The 23,177-nt window shown below is 40.8% G+C and overlaps 2 protein-coding genes across 3 annotated transcripts in view; one reads left to right on the plus strand and one right to left on the minus strand.

The window, feature by feature from the left end:
• LOC103385032 (helicase ARIP4-like) overlaps window positions 1–497 on the minus strand; it is a 45,359-nt gene extending 44,862 nt beyond the window's left edge. Inside the window, exon 1 of the mRNA XM_025059124.1 lies at window positions 190–497. The gene's annotated coding sequence lies outside the window, so the exon portion shown is untranslated. The remainder of the gene's footprint in view (window positions 1–189) is intronic.
• Window positions 498–8,041: 7,544 nt separating this feature from the next.
• The window catches only part of bsna (bassoon presynaptic cytomatrix protein a), an 82,617-nt gene continuing 67,481 nt past the window's right edge, over window positions 8,042–23,177 (plus strand). For both annotated transcript variants that reach the window (XM_025059231.1, XM_025059232.1), the window contains exon 1: window positions 8,042–9,541. In XM_025059231.1, the coding sequence (XP_024914999.1) occupies window positions 9,354–9,541 (188 nt within the window). In that variant the 5' untranslated portion in view covers window positions 8,042–9,353. The remainder of the gene's footprint in view (window positions 9,542–23,177) is intronic.

Consider the following 23,177-nt stretch of genomic DNA (forward strand, 5'->3'; position numbering starts at 1 on the left):
GGACGGGGGGACGGGGGGGTGCAGCGGGGGCGGCGGCAGCAGCAGCAGCAGCAGCATGGTTCTATTGTCTGGAGCCTAATTGTCGCTCCCGCACGCACATGCAAACCGATCCAAACAGTCTGAAAGGGGTTTTCATTCAAATAAATGTGTTTCTGACGCGCAGATACAACAATCGGTCACATCTCTCACCTTCTGTGCCCGGTCTTGCAGCAAAGTCCTTCCAAGTAGTGATTCTTTTATCTGCCCGGTGATACTGTGGTGCGGGGCAGCTCAGAAAGACCACACTCATTCATCAGTTTTAGCTCAAAGAGCAGGAGGAGGAGGAGCAGGAGCCGCAGCAGCGTCCATCCAGTTGGTCCTTACACGCATTAACCAGAACAAAAAAACAAACAAAAAAAAGCCATTACGAAAGTTCCGGAAGTACCTGAACATTAACAACTGTTGTGGTATCAGCAGCCATGCCTTTCTTTAAAAAGTTGAAATAGCTACATAACTTAGAGAAATATGTCATTATTATTATTATTAGAGTGTTTGTTGTTTTACTGCAAAACTTACTACAAGTATTTAGCTAGAGAAGCGAGCTAATCAAAAAGCTCGGCATAAAAACACAGCTTAAAATAACATGAAGGTAACCAAAAGTACATTGATGAAGTTGACAAAAATACACATATAGCGTCATAGGCTAATATAGTTATTAACCTATAGGTAGCTAAATGTTATTGTTTCCCCTGCTCCCCTGTGACTCTATCCACCGAAAACTACTATATCTACTAGAATTACTACAAGTTTCTAAAATAAATAAATACATTAGTTAAGATCCATCTGACTGTCAAGCTGCTGTGGTCAGAACCTCGGGCTCATTAAAATACACAGTGAAATATTTAATTATTAATATCTGTGTCAGGCAATTTCGCCCGAAAAAACCATATATAGAGAAATCTAACGACATCTGAGAGCATGTCCTGAGGGAGTTTACTGTAAATTACTATGCTGCAAACACATTATTACCCAGAAATCCGTCAATCAATCCGTACACCTGTTGCCCTGGGAAACCCTGTGTTAATGATTTGTGTTTTATGTCTGTGACATCTGATGCCCTGGACTGACCGGTTATTGGCTGCAGTTTCTTTCTCCCACATTATACCGCCACCTACTGGCCAACCTGTTGACCTACTTTCATTTATCACAATTTACCAAGTTAAAGTTTTTCCAGCCCCTATAGTTACATGTACTGTCTTACATTTTAATTTTAAAACACACAAACTCACATTCCCAGTATTAGAATGTGAATGAAAAAGCTAATTTAAATATATTTTTTCACAATGTCAGATGATTCACATTGTCCAATAAAATACAAACAGATAAAACACTATTCAGACACAACATCAAAATATTTTAAATATTTCAAAGGTCCATGGCCCAGTATTAGAATGTGAATGAAAAAGCAAGTTGACATGCAGTACAGCACATGAAGATTATTTATTGTTAAAGAGAGGTCAAGAGCAGACAGCAGATTAAATAAACCCATGTCTCTTCCTCCACTTGACACTGGTGAGCAGAAGAGGCTCAGCCTCAGCACTGACTGATGATTCATCAGTTTGTTCAGTTAAGACTCATAATGATGAATATCATCACACATCTGAGCCAAGAGCAAAGCCATTACAGGCAGATGGTCTATATTTGTATTCATTCTTGAAAACCTTATGAACTAGACCAACGGTGGTGATGAATAATGACGCGTCAACTTAATGAAGCACTTAATAAAACAGTGATTTCCCTAATTATCTAATCAGTCCTGAGGAGATTAGGACACTGTCAGGAAAAAGGAAAGAAAGGGTCATTTATTGAAGTTTATATCACATGAATGGACTAACATCACGTACGAAATATTAGATATAAAACACACAGGATCATTTTGTGTTTAGTGATTCAGAGTAAGATATGAGCTTTTTCTTATATAGGTTATGTGTGATGTAAGAAATTAGGGCCTGTAGATTTAAATGAAAGATTAGCAGATTTATATCTACTTTTATTTGCTTAAATTTAATTTAATTTGACATAGTCCTTGCTAAACTACAGAAACATGGCCTTGACATTAGGATTGTTTCCTTTACAAATGGCGCAGAATTAGTAATAACGTGTAATTAATATAAGATGACAGACTGGCGGTCGTTTCTAAAACTAAAAGTCTTTCAAACAACTTCAACAGATGTGAGCAGTCAAGAGAGAAAAGACAAGTCAGTCTCAGTTTGACGCCATTCCCATACGTGTGAACTCCAAATGGCCACTAGATGGAGACACTCACCATGTACATGCCTCGGCATCACTCAAGTTGGTTTTAATCCCTAACTATAAACAGGATCGTTGAACGTCATTGTAACACTGAAGAATACAGGACCAATGAAGGCACCAATCAGGAAGCGCACTGATTTGTGTAAAACAAATAATGTTGCAATTATAGGTGTTAATGTATATATTTATTACAGATACTGCAAACTAAGTGTAAGTGCTGAGCAATGCATGCTCTTTGTTTTCCTTTTGAATCACATTTAGACTTAAAACATAAATCAGTTATTTAGCACAGATTGTCTAAAAATAGAGAGTGGTTATTTTTTGGACTTTTTTTAGAATCAGAAACATCTGGTCTGTGCAGGAAGTACGCACTGGTGGTGGTGATGATGGATCAGTTGAAAACAGAGGCTGAGCAGCATATGATGAAGGCAGATGTTAAATGACTCCAACTGGAATGTACAGATATGTAGCAGTTTGCTAATGTTTCCCAGGGAAACATTTATCATTTGTTTCACCTTAGAGCTGTACACTAGGGGCCGCCAAGGATCACAGCCTGCGTCCCAGCCTGGGAAGGGCACCTTATGTAAAGACCAGTGCCAAATCATATGCAGGAATTATCTGCTGCAGTGACCCCGAGTTGAAGAGATCAGCCAAAAAGTGATTCATTACTGTCAAATGATGGTGCCGGCCACGTAGTGATTGATGTACCTTATTTTTAAGCCTAATTTATTGCATAATTGCATATTATTTTAAAGACTAACTCATCCTTTTTAAGGCTTTGCTTGTCTTTGTGTGTGTGTGTGTGTGGGTGTGTGTGTTGGTGTTTTGAACGAAACCACGTGTCATCTTTGCCTCCTGCTTATCAGCTCTGCCATATGCTGTTTTATGTAAAGGCAGAGTCTTGTCGCGTGGCCGTATGTCAAATCAAAAAGATGAAAAATGAAACAAATAATAGAACAGTGAGAACAGTGTTGTTTCTCTTCAAACTGCTATCTAACCTTTAACCTTTAATATTCACACTCATTTTTTCTACTTTTATTTTGATGACCTTGACTTCAGCGTAGGTCCGTACAGTATTCTTAAAGGACGCCGGAGCGGCACGTTCAACCTGCAGGAGGCTGATAGCATTATGCCGTTGACGGTGAGCTCCCAGAGATCCCACTGTAAAATGCTACACTTTCTAGTCAATGATGCGTTTACAGCACATGCAGTTTTTCCCCACAGTTTGTGTCTTTTCCCTTCGCGTCGCTTCTATTTCAGTTCCAGTTCATTCGAATGCTTCGTTCCTACATTGTGAGCCATCTGTTCAGTGAACTCTCTCGCTGATTTAAGCTGCCATAAAAAAGAAGAGGAGCTCAAAAACAGAAACAGCTTGGCAGACATTCTTACCTACTACACACACATTCCACCAACATACACCTGACAATGTAAAAATCTTGCAGGAGAATTTGTGCTTAAAAAAATTAAAACTGCAATGTCATTTTGTGCTTTAAACGTACTTCACAGACAAAAAAGAAAAAGAAAAATGAGGAAGCTGTAGCTGAGTGTAGCTTTAGCCCTAGGTCGCTTCTATTCTGTTCATTAACACTTTTTCAAAACAGTTGAATTCAGCAGTTTTGGACCCTGATCTGCACAACAGGCCCTGAATTACACATTCACTCTGTGTCTACAAAGTGTCAACTTCTGTCATTTGTGCTGAATGATAACGTTGCCCTGCTGCAGCACAGACAAAACCTCTCAGTTACTAACTGTAAATAATAACAGTAATGTTGATGCAGACTGTGCTGTATATTGGCCATGTGTGTCTCACTACACTGGCACAGACTTGTTCTTTTCCCATCCCTGCGGTGGTAAAGAACATGAATGAATCAGCAAGAGTATTCTTATTTCCCACTTTTTGCCTCCATCTGCCATCGTGACTGTTTTATTGCTTCCACTGGGAAACTGTGAAACTAAGACATCAGTGATGTTAGAAGGAGCAGACCCCTGGCACACAGACTGTGTTTATGTTAAATCTCCTAAATCCTGGGGTTTGTTGGGAAGCTGTTGAAAGTAGGTGAAAATCTGCACTATTATCATCAACATAATGGGGAATAAATGCACAGAGACGTCTCCACACATACAGCGCAGTCAGTGCCATTTGCTATAACCTAGATTACCGCAGAGATTCAAACCTGTTTCGTTCTCTTATTCACTCTGTGAAGACAGACATAAATTTCTGAAGAATCTGCTGTTGAGTGCTGTCGCACAATGTGCAGAGTCACACTTTCAATTAACTCAAGTCATCAGCTTGTAATAAATAGAATCCCATTATGAAGATCCAAACATTTTCCTCTCTGCCATCACTGCAGCCTACATTCTGGAGCAGGATACACTGGGATCTGGACCAAACAGAACGCTGACAAAGACCAAATCTTTCCCGTTATGCACATTACACTAATTAACTCTGCATCACTCAGAGGCTGAAAAAGGCAGCGTGACACTTAAATGACGCCTAAATAGTTTGATCAAAATGAAGCAGACTCGATGACGGCGCGTGGCCTCGTCTGTTGCACTCAGCCTTTTGAGCACAAGGCTACAAATGTAATCAGGATCTCAAACGTGATCGCACTTATTTCATTTATTCCGCGCTCGGGTTTCATTCAGATTAGCTGGCTCAATTGTTGGTGTCATGGCTTCCACGGCATAAAAAACAACAACTGAGAAGTAGAAAATTAATGAAAAGGAGAAAGATAAATATGAATGGTTGCTCCTCGCCCTTCCCAAGGTGTTATATGATTCACCACAGCTGAAGAAGACAGCTCTCAGCATTCACCAAGCATCACATCTGTTCCCTTGCAATAAATAAGGTTGGTGGAGAAATGCATTCAGAGATGGAGCAGTATTAGAAATAATAACCGGAGATGTTGTTATCGTTGACTCACCAGAGTCAACAGGTCCAAGTACATTAAGAAAAGTAAAAAACACAAGCTGAAATGTTCCGTAAGAAGGACTTGGATTTAAATTCTAAATGTTGAAAATGCATTGTACTCTGTACAACCTTTTTTTTTTCTCTCAGTATCTGAGAGCAGTTTATACCTGGGATGTTGTTTTCACATTACCACTACACCATGTCTGGCCACCTTACTGCTAAGACAACCATGAAAAGAAAGCCGCTCTAATTCTGACAGTTCTGTACTGAGGGGAGCTCAGAGAACAGTCGATGATCCGTCCCACATCTCGGCATCCACTGTGAAAATGAGCTCCCACCATCTGGCAGACCTCAATGATTCACAAAATAATACCCTAGTGCAAGAATATAGTTCGACGAGTGCACCTTGTTGTTGGTGTTTGTGCAGTGATGTGGAGTATGAAGGTCACTGTGTAGTAATTCATTTGTTTTAGGTTTAATATTGCCAAAAACCCTTTTTATATATATTTTTTTTATTTATTTTTAAGGCCGTTTGTACTGTGTTTTTTAACTACTAGCGTTATAATGCAGGCTGTAAGCAGACAAATAATCAGGATGATGATGATCCTGAAAACGTTGACTCAGTCAAATCAAGCTTCAGTCCAAGCTGCAGAAGCGCTACGATGGTTTAATCATTCACGTCTGTTCTTATTTTGCTCATCTCAGCCGACTTGCTTATGTGCCTTAAAGGCAAAAGGCTGAACACGAGCTGAAGATAAAATTGGAACAAGGTTAAATCAGGCCATGTGCTTCCTGGACTCCACAAATAATTCACATTCCTCTCATCCTACTAGTGAAAAAAACTGTTACTTCAGAAATATCTACATGATGAAACAGCTTAAAAGTGTTGGTGGTGGAAATTCACGATTTTAAACTCATTAGTTTGAACCATGAGGAGACGTTACCACCAAGAAAGTTCTTTGTGTCACCAACTTAGCACAGACATGGAACAAAACCAGTAAAAGTAAATGAGCAAATATGGAGTGTAAGTTTGGGCTCAAAAGGATTATAAAGTGTGTAAAAAAGAGTACAAAGTTTTTATTAGTGCTGACTTAACCTCAGAAACGGAGCAGCAGGTTTTTCAGAGTCAGAATCAGGATGACTTTGTTGATCCCCGAGGGAAACTGTTGAACTTTTCAACATTACTGCACCAAAGAGACAGAGCAACATCGTCCTCCACTTCAAACTGCATCAGCCTCCTGGCCTTATTGTTGGCCATGAAAAATTAATCATGTGAAACATGAACTGGTGATTAGAAGAAGTGAAAACACCACAGAAAGACAGGGTGAACTTGTTCTCTTACTACAAGAACTCAGGCAGTAAAAGTGCTGACCGGGGTCTACCCCACCCATCAGTCATTCAATTGGCCAACCACGGTTGACCAATAGGGTTTCCCTGCCCTTTCCTGTTGCTTGGAACGAAGTGGAGTGCTGGCACTCGGCTCATTTTAATCTCCTTAAGTATTCAGCCCCCCTCAGCAGCGTCAATGAGTCAGTCTGTCAGAACGATCGATTGAGCTGTTGCAGGTTTCCTGAGCAAACAGGACCTGCAGGATTCCTCGATTTATCAGCCACTTCACCATAGCAGATTGGAAAGAGATGAGTGGGAATCCTGCCATTAGTCTGGGACTGCAGGGGAGGCAGATGTTGGTGGGTAGTTTATGGTCTGGCTCTCGGTCTCTGTGTGTTTTTATCCACTCTTTGGTCAGCATGGACTCAAAGGATCTTCAAAACCAAATCATGGTATAATGTTTCGGACACATTATTGTCAGACCAAACACAAAAATAAAACTAAAACATATTTAATTGTAAATCGTTTAGATTTTTCGTGACCTGATGCAAACTGGAATGCTACCTCCAGTGATGACAGTCACAAACACCTGCCCAGTCACCCTGCAGGACATCATAATCATGACCATTGCTTTTTAGATAATTTCATTGAAATTCAAATTAAAAAAATTTGACATTGTGCTGGCTGATCACAAAGAAAAAAAAAAAATTGACATTGTGCTGGCTGATCACAAAGAGAAGAATGAGACATCAACTTCAACAAAATACTACTTGCAAATCTTTAGTACATTACATTACATTCTGTCTTAGTTTCGTTGTATTTACAGAATGCCTCCTAAATTCTCTCTGAAAGGGAGGATATATTGAAAAACAGACATTTCTCTAGTTTTTCTAATTCGACAGTTCATAGACTGGTTTGTCTCATTTCTCTGAGCTGACTGAGACGTAGCCCAGTCTAGAGTCTACAGAACATACAGGGCTAATATTCACTGACTGTTTGGGTTTATTCATCTCTATAAAGTCTGGCTGCAGAGGGAAACACTTGGCATCAGAACAAAAGAACAGACTTTTTCCCAGCGGCTGAAGCCGTGGGCCGGGGCTCCGAGGTGCTTTATCTTTGATGTTATTGTGGAGTAGTGTAGATTCAATATATTTTGCTCACTTGGCGCCCTTCAAACTTACATTTCTTTCAAATATGAGTCGTCAATCGTCGTTTTTGCCACTTTGCTGGTGTCGTACAACTTTTTTTGACAGCTGGTCTCAGATGCACGTACAAATCAACTGAACATCGACACTCAAAACAGATCTTAAAGTTAATTAACACAAGGTGATCGCCCAAACTAATCACATCCTGCAATATTACAGAATAGTCATTTAATATCATGATCAATAAGGATTTTTCTTTCCTTTTTTACTTGAGACAAAATCAACATTATACTTTTCATTCGTGTATCTTGAATATTCGTGTATAAAATAACATAAATACAACAGTAATACAAGACAATCCAGTTTGTGCAAAAAAAAAAAGATAAACAGGAATACCCCAATGAAAGAAAGTGGCACATATTTTGCGAATATTTAAAAAATAGTGAGTGTTTTTTTTGTTTTAAAATGTAGACCATATGTTCGCAGCAAAAAGATCAGCCGAAAAGACGTCATTTCACAGTAAAATCACATCCTATTCTGTTTGGTCCTGAAAAACATTTGGTGAAAATTGGCACCAGTTTTGCCGTAAAGACTGCTGTTGAATTTCATTGGGTTTTTTTCAGCTGCTCTTAAATCTGTAGCGTCCTTCCTTCACATGCTGTGTTTTCTATGTCCTGTTACTATCAACCCAAATTCTGAATCAACCACGGTTCTCACATGATGTGTAACACCGTGGAGCAGCCGTGGACACGTGATTCCACAGCGCAGTCGTTCCTGAAGCCTCTGCGCGTGCACGCCTTCTTCAAGCGATATGAGAATCACGTGAGCGCGTACCCGTAGACTGTACTCTCACCCTCTCCCCCCGGTTCATACGCTGTCACATTCTGTGCTGACTGTTGTTTGCCTGTGTGTATTTTTGTGTCTCTTCCTTAAGAGCTGTTTGTTTAGATTAGAAGTTACAATAATCAATGTATAACCCGGTGTTAAACCAAACCTACCAGCACCAAAATACTGAATCCAACAGACTAGTTTTAATGATAAGACATTTGAAAACGTCTCTTTAAAGTCAGTTAAATGTCATAAAAATATATTTATTTATTAGATTGTATTTAAAACAAATAAATGGTGTGTGTTAATTACCAAGTCTAATCTACAAATATTTGACTGATGTTCAAGCTGCAGTTCAATATTTATTTAGCTCAGATCTCAGAGGAGGCTGAGACTGTTTACACGCCACCTTTCTAATGCAGAACAGAACAGAAGTCTTTCTCATTCATCTCCACACTCCTCGTATCCAAATCTCGCTGCTGCGCCTTAATCCACCCACAGGGCCCATTAACTTTGATCTAATCTAATCTAATATCGCTTGCTTTCGCCTCTTGCTCTTTCATTTCCCCTCAGTTTTGCCGTGGCCGTGCAGCGCGCTCCCGTCAACACGTCAGGAGGAGGCAGCTCCAACTGGTGCTGAGGCTGACGAGGATGATGATGATGATGATGATGATGGCGGTGATGGAGGAGCAACGCTGAGTTCGCTCTCCCAATTTTCTCTTCCCTTTTATCCCATTCATGATTTTAAATTACATTGAAAATTACTACATCGCGACATAAAAGCAAACACCGCCGATTGACGTTGTAGCTTTCTCCGTCTCCCTCCTGTCTCCCGAGCCGAGACCGAGATGGGGAACGAAGCGAGCATGGAGGGCGGCGGGCAGCCCGGTGAGCCTGGAGCCGCCGGGACGATGGGGTCGACGATGTCGGCAGGACCTACGACTGGACCGGGGATGAACCAGCACATAAAGCCGGCCAACGGAGCTGCCGCCGGAGGAGGGATGGGAGTCGGAGGCCCGGGGATGGGGATGGCAAGGTAGGAGAAGCGGTGCAGGCGGTGTTCCTGGTGAAGCGGTGGGGCTGAAATACTCCAATATTGATCCTGACACGGAAACTGTTGATGGAGAAGCAGCAGAGCGGATGTAGAGAAGCTCAGGTTTTATTGTGATGTTATTATCACGGTTTTTCACGTGTGGTTTTGATGCTGGAGCATTTGATGCTGTCCGGAGCTGTCCGAGGTGCTGAAACGGTCGGGTTCATTCTGAAAGGTGCCTGGGTTTCATAGGACAGCTGTGACATTGCAGTCTGAGGTTACTACCCCGCTGCCCCTCTGCTTGTACAGATGTGGTTTCTCTCCCCTGTCATGTGCTGCCATAGTATTTCCTCTCCGCTCTGCTCGTAACGCTCGGCACTCATTTTTGACAGCTCCGGTTTTTCTCGATTTTTTACGTGAAATGTGCGGTGACCGAGTCCGTCCTCTGCACCACGGGACGGTGTATTTTATTCCTATGTGCTTCATGTTTGATATTTTACGCATGTCGATGTTCGAATCTCCTCCATTTACGCTCGATTATTTCCGCATGGGCGAGGGGAGGGTGTGTGTGTGTGTGTGTGTGTGTGTGTGTGTTGGTGCACTCAGGTGCGGGTGCGGGTACGTTCAGGGGGCTTGCCTGGCCGTGTAGGCGTGTGTTTGATGATGGTGATGATGTGTGTAGTACTGGTACTACAGCAACGCCAACCTTTCCCACTAATGACGTAGAAGCTGTTGTTGGTGCACGTACCCGCTACCATATACAGCACAGTACCATTAAGTACATCATTGAATACCACTGAGTACCACTGAGTACCTTACTGAACCTAATACTCATACAGAACCGTAATATGACACCAAACATCCACGTTTTCAATCAATATTTTTTTCTTCATATCTTTAAGAACAACAATAACCTGTGACAGAGACCTGAGAACCTTCTGGACCATGAGATTATTGATGCTACTGCTGCCATGGCCCAAAGCAACTATTATAGGATGCAGCTCTAAATGATATAGAGTTCAGGTTTTTTGATTCCCTTTACATCTCTTTATGTCAGTGGAAGGACTCACCTCGATGGTGTGAAAAATGAAAAAAACTACAACTGCGTTTTTCAGTTTGCTATTAGTTAGTTAGTTAGTTAGCATTTTTGTAATTTTCACTGGTTCTAAGACTGTAAATAGAGTAAGTCCACATTCTCATGAATCCCATGATTAAACCTTAAAAAAACATTATGCACTCAAGCTTGATGTCGACTACATTTTAAAATAACTCTAATAAATCAGTGTGACATGTGACATGTTCCCTTACTTATTATAATATGACCTGATGAAACACTCAGCAGCATGTGTACAGTGGGGATACAGTCAAACAACACACACACACACACACACCTCTGTCTCTCTTCCTACTGTATTTAGGACACATTCTGGCTTTGATTGACACAGACGTCTGTGACTGGATCAGCACAGTCCCATCCAGTGTTATGTAACACAGGGAGTCAGAAAAGCAAATCCCAGCCTCATCTTGCTTCTCATGACCTGCAACACAGCTGATCCTGCACAGTGATGCAATATTTCCTTGCAGCTGTTCTTTGTCTCGTTCTCCAAAAACGACTTTTGCGTCTTGGAGGTTTAGATCTAGCCCCGCTCTCATAAGCACGGCTCAACCATTTAGGATAAACGCTGAGGACGGCATACGCAGCCTGCAGCCCCTGGCTTTAAGCATTTATAAAGGCGTAATACACGGCCATGTGAACAGACTGAATCACGTGCAGAGCGTAGTCGCCCTCCTCCCCTCCTCTTTTACTCTCACTCACTCCCTCTCCCCTCTGCAATGCTCTCTGCCTGACTGACTGCCTGCTCTGATATCGTTCTTCTCATCTCCTCTGCACACTCACATGTTTTCCTTCTATTTCTTCATCGCATAAAAAAGAAAAGACCGTGTTCCTCTGCGTCTGTTTTCTCCTCTTCCTCTCTGCTTTCCACCCATTTCATTTTTTCAGTGTGCGTGTCCGAGTGTCTGATGTGTTACCACCATTCTAAATCCCATTCTCTGCTCCTCACTGTTGAAGTCGATCATAAATCAACAACATTTTCTTTTTGGTACAAAAGACGTGGCATGATTGGGTGTTTCTCCAGCGTGGAAGAATCTGCACTTCTCTGCACCACTGACACCAAAAGGATTATAAAAAAACACAATACATGGTGTCACTTCTCTGTGAATAGGATCAGTAATTCATTAGAGCGGCCCGGTGCTGTTCAGCAGCAGGAGTAAATAATGTTTGTCGTGAAGAAATTGCAGCTGTGACTAAGTCAAAATTTCAATTTGCAGCTCACTGCTATGATTTTCCTGTTTTTCTAATGTGTTTGTTTGATTACTATAATTTCTGCTGCACAGAGTAATAATCTCACACACGTACACACAGCTTTTGTTAATTGGAATGTTTTCACTGCCGCTTGCAGGGTTTCCTCGCTGTAAGTATCTCCGACTGTGTGTCTTACAGCAGGAAAATTCAGGTATTTTGGTGACCTTTGCTCTAAGATAAACAAATGACTATACTGTGTAAACAACGAGAAGCATACATGTTTACATTGATTTAAATAAAACTATAGAACTTGTACATCTGTGACTGCACACATGCTCTTTTGATCAAACCTCCGCCCCTTATTTTCTTCTTCTCCACACACGCTCTGTGAAAAATACAAGTGGTAGCTGATAACTTGACTCGACCTTTATAATGAGATGTTTCATATCACTATAAACACGTAGGCGTGTTTCTGTAGGCATAGGAAGATAAATATGTTAAAGTGAGAGGAAATATGAGGAAACAGAACGAGAGATCGGACGGTGATAGGAAAAACAAGAAGACGGATGAAGCTGCTGGAAATAGAATCAGTACGGGAGGATGAGCAGTGGCTGAAGGGATGTTGGTGGAGTTTGACAGAATGATGGAGGAGTGTTAAATCAAAAAAGTATATAAACATGTGACCTCCGGTCTCAGGTCTCTGGGAAAACCCTGTTATACCAACAAAAATCAATCATCAGGAGAATAAAGGAATTAGGTTTAAACCTTTGACCTGGAATTTATCCTGGAATGTCATTGATTTGTTTGTAGTTTCAGTTCAACACAAAAATACACAGCCAATCAGCCAATCAGGCTGCACAACGTTGATCCTTTTTAGTGTTTTCTTGTTGAGATCTTACACTGAAGATAGGATATCAACAAGGCCGAAAATATCGGCCGACTGATATTATCTGGCAGATATTAGCATAATTATTTAATATCTGTAAGAATCGTAACCTTTTTCTTTCTCCGATAATGAAAACCCGATAACATGATACATGGTTTCGTCAAACTAAAAATAGTTTTGGAGATAAGCAGCTGCATATGAAAGTCACCAGTCACTAGGTGGCAGCAGTGCAGCTCATTTAAATAATCTCATATTCATAGAGTGGTTTGTACAGAAACATAAATAAATATTACCAGGCCTGTATCGGTATCGGTTGATATCGTAATCGGAAAACAAGTGTTTAGACATTACAGCATATCGGATATTGCCAAAAAGTTAATATCGGACGTCCCTAGCTATACCCCATGCAGTGTACCTTTGCTACATCTCGTTGTTATCAGCCTAATTCTATATTAAAGGGGCATTTCCAAGGTAAAACAAAACCTATTCAACACCAATGTTTTCATTTATTTCTACCAAAAACTCCCTAACCTTTATAATAGGGGTCTCAAGAACTGGCTTTGATATTTTTGTTCATTTCTTATATTCCTCCCATAATTAAAGTAAAAAAATCAAAGAAATTCCAAATAATAAAGTTATTGGTGCCATGCAGTGTAATCCAGAGCAGAGGACGTAATGAAAAGACAGAAGAGGGAAAAGTTGTTACTGTTGTTGTAGAGAAAAAGGCTCATGGTTATCATTGAAGGCCTTAAAATGAAAAGCTGAATACCCGTGTCTGCATTTTTGTCATGTGGCACGTGCGTGGCCTCAAAGAAAATTCTAAATTATTGTATTAGTTCCGGCCCCCAAGGTGGCCCTCCGACAAATATGTTCCTCGACCCCTGCACTGTAGGATCCTACAGCTGGCTCATACCAGGTCTGATGTCACTGAACAACATTCTGTAAATCAACGAGCTTTGACTTCAAAGGACAGCAGCTGTGGCTGGAACTGATCATACGCCCTGCTTATTCAACTCAACCATCAACTCCAGGTCTTCTTATTAGTACTGTAGATATACATATAGATAGAACTCATCTCTTGCTGCTACATTGTAGCGCGCGGTCTTTAGGACAACAACAGAAGAGCAGAGTCGACGCTCTCTGTGTGACAGTCCTTTGTGAGCCCAGCTGTGTGTTTGTGCTCTTAGCTCTGCTGTAGAATATCACAGATGGATCCCTAAAGGATGGATCACAGCCTCTCTTTGATGTCCGTGGTCCAGTCATAAGTATTTCTGACCACATCCTCTTCTGCATCGGCAGAAATTCAACCACAAACTGCTACTTTGTACAGACACTAATTTGAGTTTCATCATTTGTCAACAACCATTTTCAGAGTAAGAACAATCTCATCAAGCAATTATGAATCAGTTCAGCTGCCACTCTCCGCCCTCATGCTCCTGTGATTTCATGCAAAGGTTAGTGGTTGACATTCATTTGAAACAACGTGAGGTTTTGTTACTTCAAGGCTGATACTGAGCATCCAGGTGACTGCACCTTGACTTTAATATTTTCAAGCCGGTTCTGCACTGATGAAGCAGCTGAATTCTGTCCAGCCTTAAACAGGAGTCAGCTTTGTCTGTAGCCACTGTCCTTTCTTCAGGACAGCAGCACACGTGGTAATATTTGTCCACTTTGAAATGATTCAACTCAAAGACACCTTGTGTGAACGGCAATGTTTGGTATGTGAGTTTTTGCCAATTCAACTCTGTTTGATCTTTGATTAACCTTTCTTTCATAGCATTGGTCAGTAGATATTATGATTTTGGTGATTCTTTATTTTTTGGTTTTCAAAAATTGCTTTGAAAAGGCCATCTCTTGACAGAAATAAAAAAAGAGCACACGCTGCGGCAGGTTATTTATACCTTTACATAAGTGCAGACCCATAAAAGCGGTCCATTCTGTATACGGTAGAAACACACTCAGAACCTTTTCTCTAACTGCTTTGGTGGAACTATTAGAGTAATTACCTTTTCAATCAATCCTTACAGGCTCCTCATGTTTGCTTCTCCTTAGCTCTTGTGTTAGAGCTACACAGTTTGATTTGATACCAATGCAAACGCTCTAATTAGCTTCTAGGATACAGGAGGTCATTAAAACGGGACGCCGTCAGTTAAGAGTCCACGGAGTCCAGGCAGAGAAGGAGAAGAAGAAAGAAAGAGATGCAGCCCACACTGCAGCACGGCAGAGAGAAAGATGATAGTAAAAAAAAAGTACTTAGCTAGGAAGTATAAAGAAGCAGAGGCATCAAATCTATAAGTTAATAAAAACAGTGATAATGTGTGAAATGAATCAAGAGCAACTTCTCTGATGTAAAATTTCTATTTTATTATTATAGACATTAAAATTAGCCATATATACATATATATGTGTTGTGTAGATGGTATGCCTTCATGTCCAATAATATATATGATTATGGTTTACATATACCTACAGGGTGTCCTTGATTTATTATGTCCTCGACCTGTAGCTTTTCATGGTTACGTCGGCATCAACCTTAGATTTATCAAGAAAGTTTTGTTCCATCAATGAGTTCGCAAAGGAACGAGTTGGCGAGCAGACATTTGACAAGGGATTGTGCTAGATTCACTTTTTTTGGGGGGGGGTTCAGGGGGGGGGCTTTAGCCCTTCATTATGACTGCCACATAAGTCAGACTCTTCTGATGTTTTTTATGTCGTAGATTACGATGCTACCACTGTGTTAGCGTAGGTGAGGATGTACAGTATGCACATGAGCGAAAATGAGGTAACACTGAAGCGTTGGAATGGAACTCCGTGGTAGGTCGCGGCCCCTCTGTGAAGAGAGTGTCAACGTTCACTAAAGGATGGTGTGAACTCTGAGAGCTTCCATTTCAACACACATCCTGAACACGAGGGACCAATTTTCACTTTCCAAAGAGACGTGCACACACTGACGTGTGTGTGTGTGTGTGTGTGTATCTATTTATACGAGTGTATGCTCATGTGTGCCTGTGAATATTAGTGTGACTTTGGCTCCTCACATGTTGTGGAGCAGAAGCAGTTTGTCTAAATGGAGCCTACATTACAGCACAGAAGTGAGAGTGTGTGTATGTGATAATGTGTGAGAGTGCACAGATAAGGGAAGGAGAAAAATCGCAAATGAGTGAGAAGAATGTATTTGTTCACAGGCATAGGAACTAATTTAAGAGGTGTGTGTGTGAGCTCTGAATTTTTTTTTTCAAACTCTTATAGATGTGAGAGAGTGGGCGAGACAGAGTCAGAGTCAGACACAGGCGCTCTATATATTTACACACCACGTTATCTGGAGGCTGTGTTTGCAGGAGCCTCCAAATACTAAATGTGTTTGGGTGGCTGCATCTGGAGATAAGGTGGCAATAAGAACAATATCACAGCCACAGTATTAGTTTTTGGCAAATACAGCACGCTCTCGCCGAGGCTTATGAGTGAGACTCACAAACAGATTGGACAGAGGCGATATGCCACAGTGAACAAGGGGAGAGGAAATCTGTGGAATCGCAGGGAGAGACGAAACAGGTGAGCAGTGGATTATCCTGCGAATTCTCTCAGCCAGAAGGAAATCTGACAAAGCAGCTGCTGTGTCCAAGTGAGTTTGTAGACATTAGAATCCCAATTTAAGAGCATTTAGATCCGTGAGAGAAAGGATCAGGAGTGCAGATTACAAAGACCAACACTGACTGGGCCGTCAGTCTTTGAGCGCCGTGTCCCCTTCAAGGGCTCAGCAGGGATTTGTAGGAGACACCAATATCAACACTGACCTCATGTAGTGACGAAAGTGCAGAGCAGCGCTTTTACCTGGAACCAAGTCAGCCAGTGCCGCGTGTTCCTGCAGGTTCAAGTTCAAAAGTCATCCGTCCAACATCACGACGAAATAAGACTTTAATTTATCACACATGACCTTAAATAATGAAACATACACTTCTCCTAATGTGAATCTAATTTCCTGGAGATGAGAGGTCGACGTCTTCTACGTTGGTAATTTGTTTTAGCATAAATTGTCAAAGTAACACACTACCTGTAAATCATGCCTGTACTGTGTGTGTGTGTGTGTGTGTGTGTGTGTGTGACAGTCTGAGCTCTGTGTCACATAATATACTTCTGGAATTTTATATCTGCACTCCTTGGACTCAGTCCAGAATGACTATTTAATGTCATTTTTTTCCCCACCATTTTTCACTATTTACGCAGCACAATTTACAACTATTGATTTTACGTGGGCTAATATAATGTGGCATCGGCCACTGGGACACTAGAACGATCCCTCTCTTTGGGCAGTAATTCCTTTTTGGGCAAAGCTCTGCTGTGAACAAATTGATTGGCTGAGGAGGCGAGCTGCGACCAGGGAGGAGCGGTGAACATCTGCAGGGTCAACAACCAAAGCCACCAAACACTGCTCCTCTGTCTGTGCCAGAAACCAGCAGGACAGGAGACCGTTAATACAGCAGGTGTGGTCAGACACTGACGTCTCCAGACACTGAGACGGAGACAAACACACAGACACCTGAACAAACCTGTAAACAGGTGCTGCCCCCACAAGGTAGGATTTGTAACGGCACGAGTTCTACATACAAATGCAGGCTGGACGTCCTGGTGTCCAGTAGTAGTTGGACCGGTCAGCTATAGGAACTGGACAGCTGCCAGACACACAGACTAGCAGGACCTGTTACAGCCCATGAATAATGATGTTCACACACTGGAAAAAGTGCTTATTTTGACTTCGACACCTTAAAAAAGTCAATAATGAATATTTGGGGACAAACTAGTGGAAGTGAGAAGAACTTCTCACCAGTCGACCTGTTACAGTTTATATTTTTCTTTAGTCTCAGATTCAGTGGAAGCGCTTGGTCTATATGCTGAATCCCCCAACATTCTGCAGAACTAAACCATTTTAAAACCAACATTTTACTTTCTGCAGAACTAAACCATTTTAAAACCAATTTAAATCACTTCTTATGTGCGTTCATTCATCTGTGAGCGGTCCGTCGCCCTCTACTGGATTACAAAAAGTAGCACAAAGTGATGAAATGTCACTTTGACTTTTGAATATTCTGTATTGTGCACTGCCATCTTATCATTTTTAAAAATATATAAATATTTTTTTTATTTTTGCATTCTTAGCGATACCGAGTACTATGAACAGTACTTCTTAAATGGATTTAGCCCAGCTCTGTGGTTGTAGGGTGATGAGCAGTATAAGCAACAAGCTCTGATACAAACTCAACCCAAACCAGAGATTTAGATTTTCCACTTTGGCCGCCATGATACTAGATACAATAGGAATTTGAAAGCATAGAAACAGAACAGAGAAAGATTGAAAACCTGAAACAAGTGGACCTGTGTAAAACTGAAATGTTCCAAATCACCTTGAATTTAAGATTTGAATGAATATTTTACAACTATCTGATATATATGTCTAAAGTATTACAGTTTCCAAGTTATGAAGGTACATTAAACCCTTAACTAACGTTCCTAACGGTGTCATATTGGATTTCTCTCTCGGTTACCCAGGTACTGTTGAAGGGAATGTTTGGATTTCTTTTACTGTGACGATGCTCGTGGGTAAACGGTGCCTTGCACTCTCTTGCTTTGCTTCATTCAGTTGGGGATACATTTCCTCTGACTTTCATTTGTTTGTCACAGAATATTATGCTGCGCTCTGCCATTTTTCGCAACTGCTCCACTGAAGGTCACGATGTGTTTTCTCATTATGTTGTCGCCACCTGGCAGTAAATGTGACTGGTATTGATGCACCGTGTGTGTGTGTGCGTGGTGCTTGTTAAAACCTAGTAGTACTCATGCACACAACCTTGTCTATTTAAGTCTGTTTATGCATTTTCCATCTATCAATTCACAAAAGCCATTTCCCATGTTTTCATACTTTTGTGGTTGGTGTTTTGTTTTGTAAAGTGGAAGCAAATAAAACTAAGTTTTTAAATCCATATAATTAAGTCCGCCTTTATATATATATACATATATATATATATATGTATATGTGTGTATATATGTATATACTGTATATATACACATATATGTGTGTATATATATATATGATTTCTGTCATGTTTTTTGCCTCTGACTTGAAAGTTATGTAATAATCTCTTCGTCTGCGTTGAATCAGCACAGCTGACACAACAACACATTTTGAAGTGTGAAAATATCTAATTTCTTTCCAACAGTCCTGCAAAACATCCATCGTTACACAACTAATTCCTGTTACACAGAGCCCAGAAGAATGGCAGCATGTGGTCAAAGGTCAACAACCCTGCACAGGCCTTATCCAGTTTGTCTACGAGTAGTGGGAAAAAACCCTGACTGGATTAAAGAGTGAAAACATGAGACTTTTTTTAGGAGCTTACACTGATAATAATCTGATCACAGTGTTATTCACTGTCACTTCAGTGACTGCTGCTGTCACTCCATCAACACCCTCCATCCTGAACTGGGACTCTAGGTTATGGCCCAAATTTGATTGTTTTTGAATGGTGCAAATTGACTGTGTGTGTTTCTGCAGTGAGGTGAACTTTCTGCCTACAGCTCTGCAGCGCCTCCTGTCTATCTGAGGGCAGCGCGTCTTCTTGTCTCTGATATTGTTTGACCATCCTGTTTGACAGTAAATGACAGGCAGACGGAGGGAGAGATGAGTAGGACATGTAGGCTCTGTGAAGGACAGGCTGTGTATTCTCACTGTCAGACAGCAACCTCATAACTGCGTATTGATTTTGTTCTCCTTGTATTGACTGCAGAGACACAGTCCTCTGTGTGCTCACTAAGTTTCGTGACCTTCCGGCCTGTGTGGCCCTGTGTAAACTCAGGATTTTGTTTCCGACATGCATTGTCCTGTGGCGTTCAGGGATTTCACACCACCATGTGGTTGTTGTTGTGCTGGTGTGAGCGGTGAAATCTTATTAGTGCGAAGATCAACCTGATGGAAAGTCATCAACGTGATGAGTTTGATCTGTTGTTGTTCTGACTGTTTTTCTTTTTTTGTGTGTGTTTTCTGTCTGATGAGTCAAAGTCAATTAATCTAATCTAATCTAATCTAATCTAATCTAATCTAATCTAATCTAATCTGATCTGATCTAACCTAACCTAACCTAATCCAATCAAACCTAATTTAATCTAATCTAACCTAATCTAATCCAATTAAACCTAATCCAATCTAATCTAATCTAATCTAATCTAATCTAATCTAATCTAATCTAATCTAATCTAATCTAATCTAATCTAATCTAATCTAATCTAATCTAATCTAATCTAATCTAATCTAATCTAATCTAATCTAATCTAATCTAATCTAATCTAATCTAATCTAATCTAATCTAATCTAATCTAATCTAATCTAAATAAACCTAATCTAATTTTATCTAACCTAATTTAATTCAATCAAACCTAATCTAATATAATCTAATCTAGTTCATAAAGGCCATAAAGGTTTGATAACAATTCATAAAGGAATCTTGAAAATTAAAAATGACCAAAACGTATGTCACTTTCAACTCTCTGTCCCTGTGTATCGCTGACTCAGCATGTCCTCGTCATATCATGTTATCCGTTTCCCACGTGTCGACTCTGTGAACAGGTGAAAACACAGAAAGCCCGTCACTGGTGCAGAGACCGTGGGTTTTGTGACGACAGAGGACTTGTTTTTGCCGACACTTTCTGCATGTTTTGCACTAATCTGTGTCAGGAAATAGAAAGTGTTGAATGAGGCTGACTCTATTTATATCCCTTTGTCCTGTTCTTGCACAAACTGGCTTTGAGCAGCACAAATTAATCCTTTTACAACACATGCAGCATGAAAAGCTGCCTGTGTCGCTGCAGGAAATGGCAAAAAAGATGAAACAAGGAAATAATACAGCGGAGGGAAACGATAATTGAGTGATATCAGATGTGAAGGTGAGCGGGATGTGCCGCGCTGAAGTGTGACGCGTCCTGGGAAAACTTTAAAGCAGTGCAGGTTACAGAACTATGGAGTCCAATATAATTACGATTAAAATATTTGTATGAAGTCCAATCAGTTAATATAACTAACAATAACAACATTTATGATTATTATCATATTTATATATTATTGTTTTTTTTCTTTTTTATATATATATATATTTGGTTTAAATCCAGAAAGTAATGGATACACATTGTGATACACATGATAGCAACATCAGCAGCTTAAATGAATAAAGTTATTTTTTCAAAATATGGACAATGACACACACACAGTGGTCAGTGTTCACCTGTTCTGTCAGAGTTTCATTGGTGAAGTTACTTTCTATTAACTCAATCAATGGTCCAAAAATACATTCTGTTTACGTGTCTGTATAAATGGCTGTGACTGGGACACGCTGCGGTCTGAATATTCAGGGGGAGGTTTAAAAAATATATACTGTATGTGTGTATGTGTGTGTGCAAGAAGGTATAGAGAGGAAGAACAGACATATGGTACAGCATGTTAAGCAGGGTAACTCCTCTGTTCAGCCCTCGCTCTTCCTCTCTACTCTCCCTCCCTTCTCTCACCTCATTGCTTCCCCTTTGATTACTTTCCTACCAGCATCCATTTGTCAGAATATGGCTGCTCTCCTCTTCCCAGCCTGAGCTGACCAAGGCAGTGTCTATCGCCATCCAGGCATCAAAGTACTCAGACATCCAGTCTGTCAGCCAGCCAGCCATTCACCAGGATGGAAAATATATTTATTCACTATATACTGTAAATCTGTCAGCGATGTAGTGTTGCCAGTGGATATAGTGCAAACAAGTTAGCAAACCAGTAACTCCACTGGTCTCTTATAGGTGACCTCTCAATACTAGAACCCTTACTTGAAGAACGGTGTCTTTACTCACAGTTAAAGACCAAGTTAAACATTCATGGACCAAAAAGAACCCAGAGAGAAATAAAAATCAAGTAGTTAATGTTATAAAAGGGGAGTTTCTGTGTAGTAACCTGACAGAGCAGGTTTGGATGTAAGGTATAAAAGGAGCATCCACTGATGGACTATTTTAGAGAATTGTCTGTCAATTTAAAAAACAACAATATTTGGACACAAGACAGGTTACGATACACAGGTGGAAACTGCTGCTGAATGTGTGGCCACTGAGCAGAGCTTTGAGTCCACATGTGATCAAAGGATTATTATGGAGACACTGAGTCATTCACATGTGTGAATGATAGAAATCAGTCAAAGCTTCTGTAGTGTGTTGAGAATGACATTAAACATACAGGTGTTTGTCATCGGTTGAACTCAAAGTCCATTTGTCCGTTTGCCTGTTTGCGTGGTTTCTGAATAACTAACATTTTTGCGGGTCGATGATTCAGTCAGTCACAGACAGACGATCGTGTGTTTGACTCAGGAAGCAACGACCTGGACCAGCGTTTCTCTCGTTACTATAGCTATTACCTGGTTCATGCATCAATCATCGCACAAACCCAATTAATCAACCAACTGAATGGAAAAATCCAAAGAGCACAGAGCCATTATCACAGCAGTCCACTCACTCCACTCCTCAGGCTGCAGGTTAGTGAGTCATGCAGCATTCAGCCAGAACAGATACCATCTTTAAATTCACATTTCTTAGCTACAGACATGGTTTGGACTGAGGGGCAGATCTGGTGAAAGAAAGGAGTGTGTGTCTGTGTGTGTGTGTAGGTGTGTACTTCTGCCTCACAAACAGATGTGTGTGGCTGTGGCGTAAATGGCGTCTGTTGCTGCAGCAAACACCACGAGCCTGTTCTCGTACAGGGAGATAAATGTAGACAGGTGTGTGCACGTTAGTTACTGTCACTTTATGACTCAGATCACATGGAGGAGCACATCTGCCCGTGACACATTTAGAACACGCTTCATGGCTGACGACAGTCGGTACATGCACATTAAAGAATACGTCAAAAAAATATCACGCTGTCTGCACTGTGTATGTGTGTGTGTGTGAAAGAGAGAGAGAGAGAGAGAGAGAGAGAGAGAGAGTAATTGTAAATCTTTGCTCCTAAACACACACATGTTGACATGTTACATTTTCATATTTCTTGAAACTCTCTGCTTTCAAAAAAAGCTTCAGAATTTGATCCAAATCTAGAACCTTGTAAAGACAACAAGCTGCAGAGGTGCAGGGGACATGTGGCCGACACACTCCTGTGACACTCCTGGGAATTGTGTAATAGAGTCAGTGCTCTAACTGTTGGTCTCCAGCCTCTGAGGCTCTGAATAAAAAAAAAAAAACACCCATCAGACACCTGGTGTGTTGGGCCTGTACTGCACTTAACGAAATGTGATTTAGAAATGAAAGATTTTATTGAAGCTGTGGAGACACTGAAAGCCTTCGGTGTCTGCTGTAATTGCCTTTTTTTATGTCACCATTGTTGTCCCACAAATAAATAGTGTAAATAAAACATCTGGTTCTGCTTTCATTTCATTCTTTACACT

This window comes from Cynoglossus semilaevis, chromosome 10 (assembly GCF_000523025.1).
Source record: "Cynoglossus semilaevis isolate Cse_v1.0 chromosome 10, Cse_v1.0, whole genome shotgun sequence".
Lineage (NCBI taxonomy): Eukaryota > Metazoa > Chordata > Actinopteri > Pleuronectiformes > Cynoglossidae > Cynoglossus > Cynoglossus semilaevis.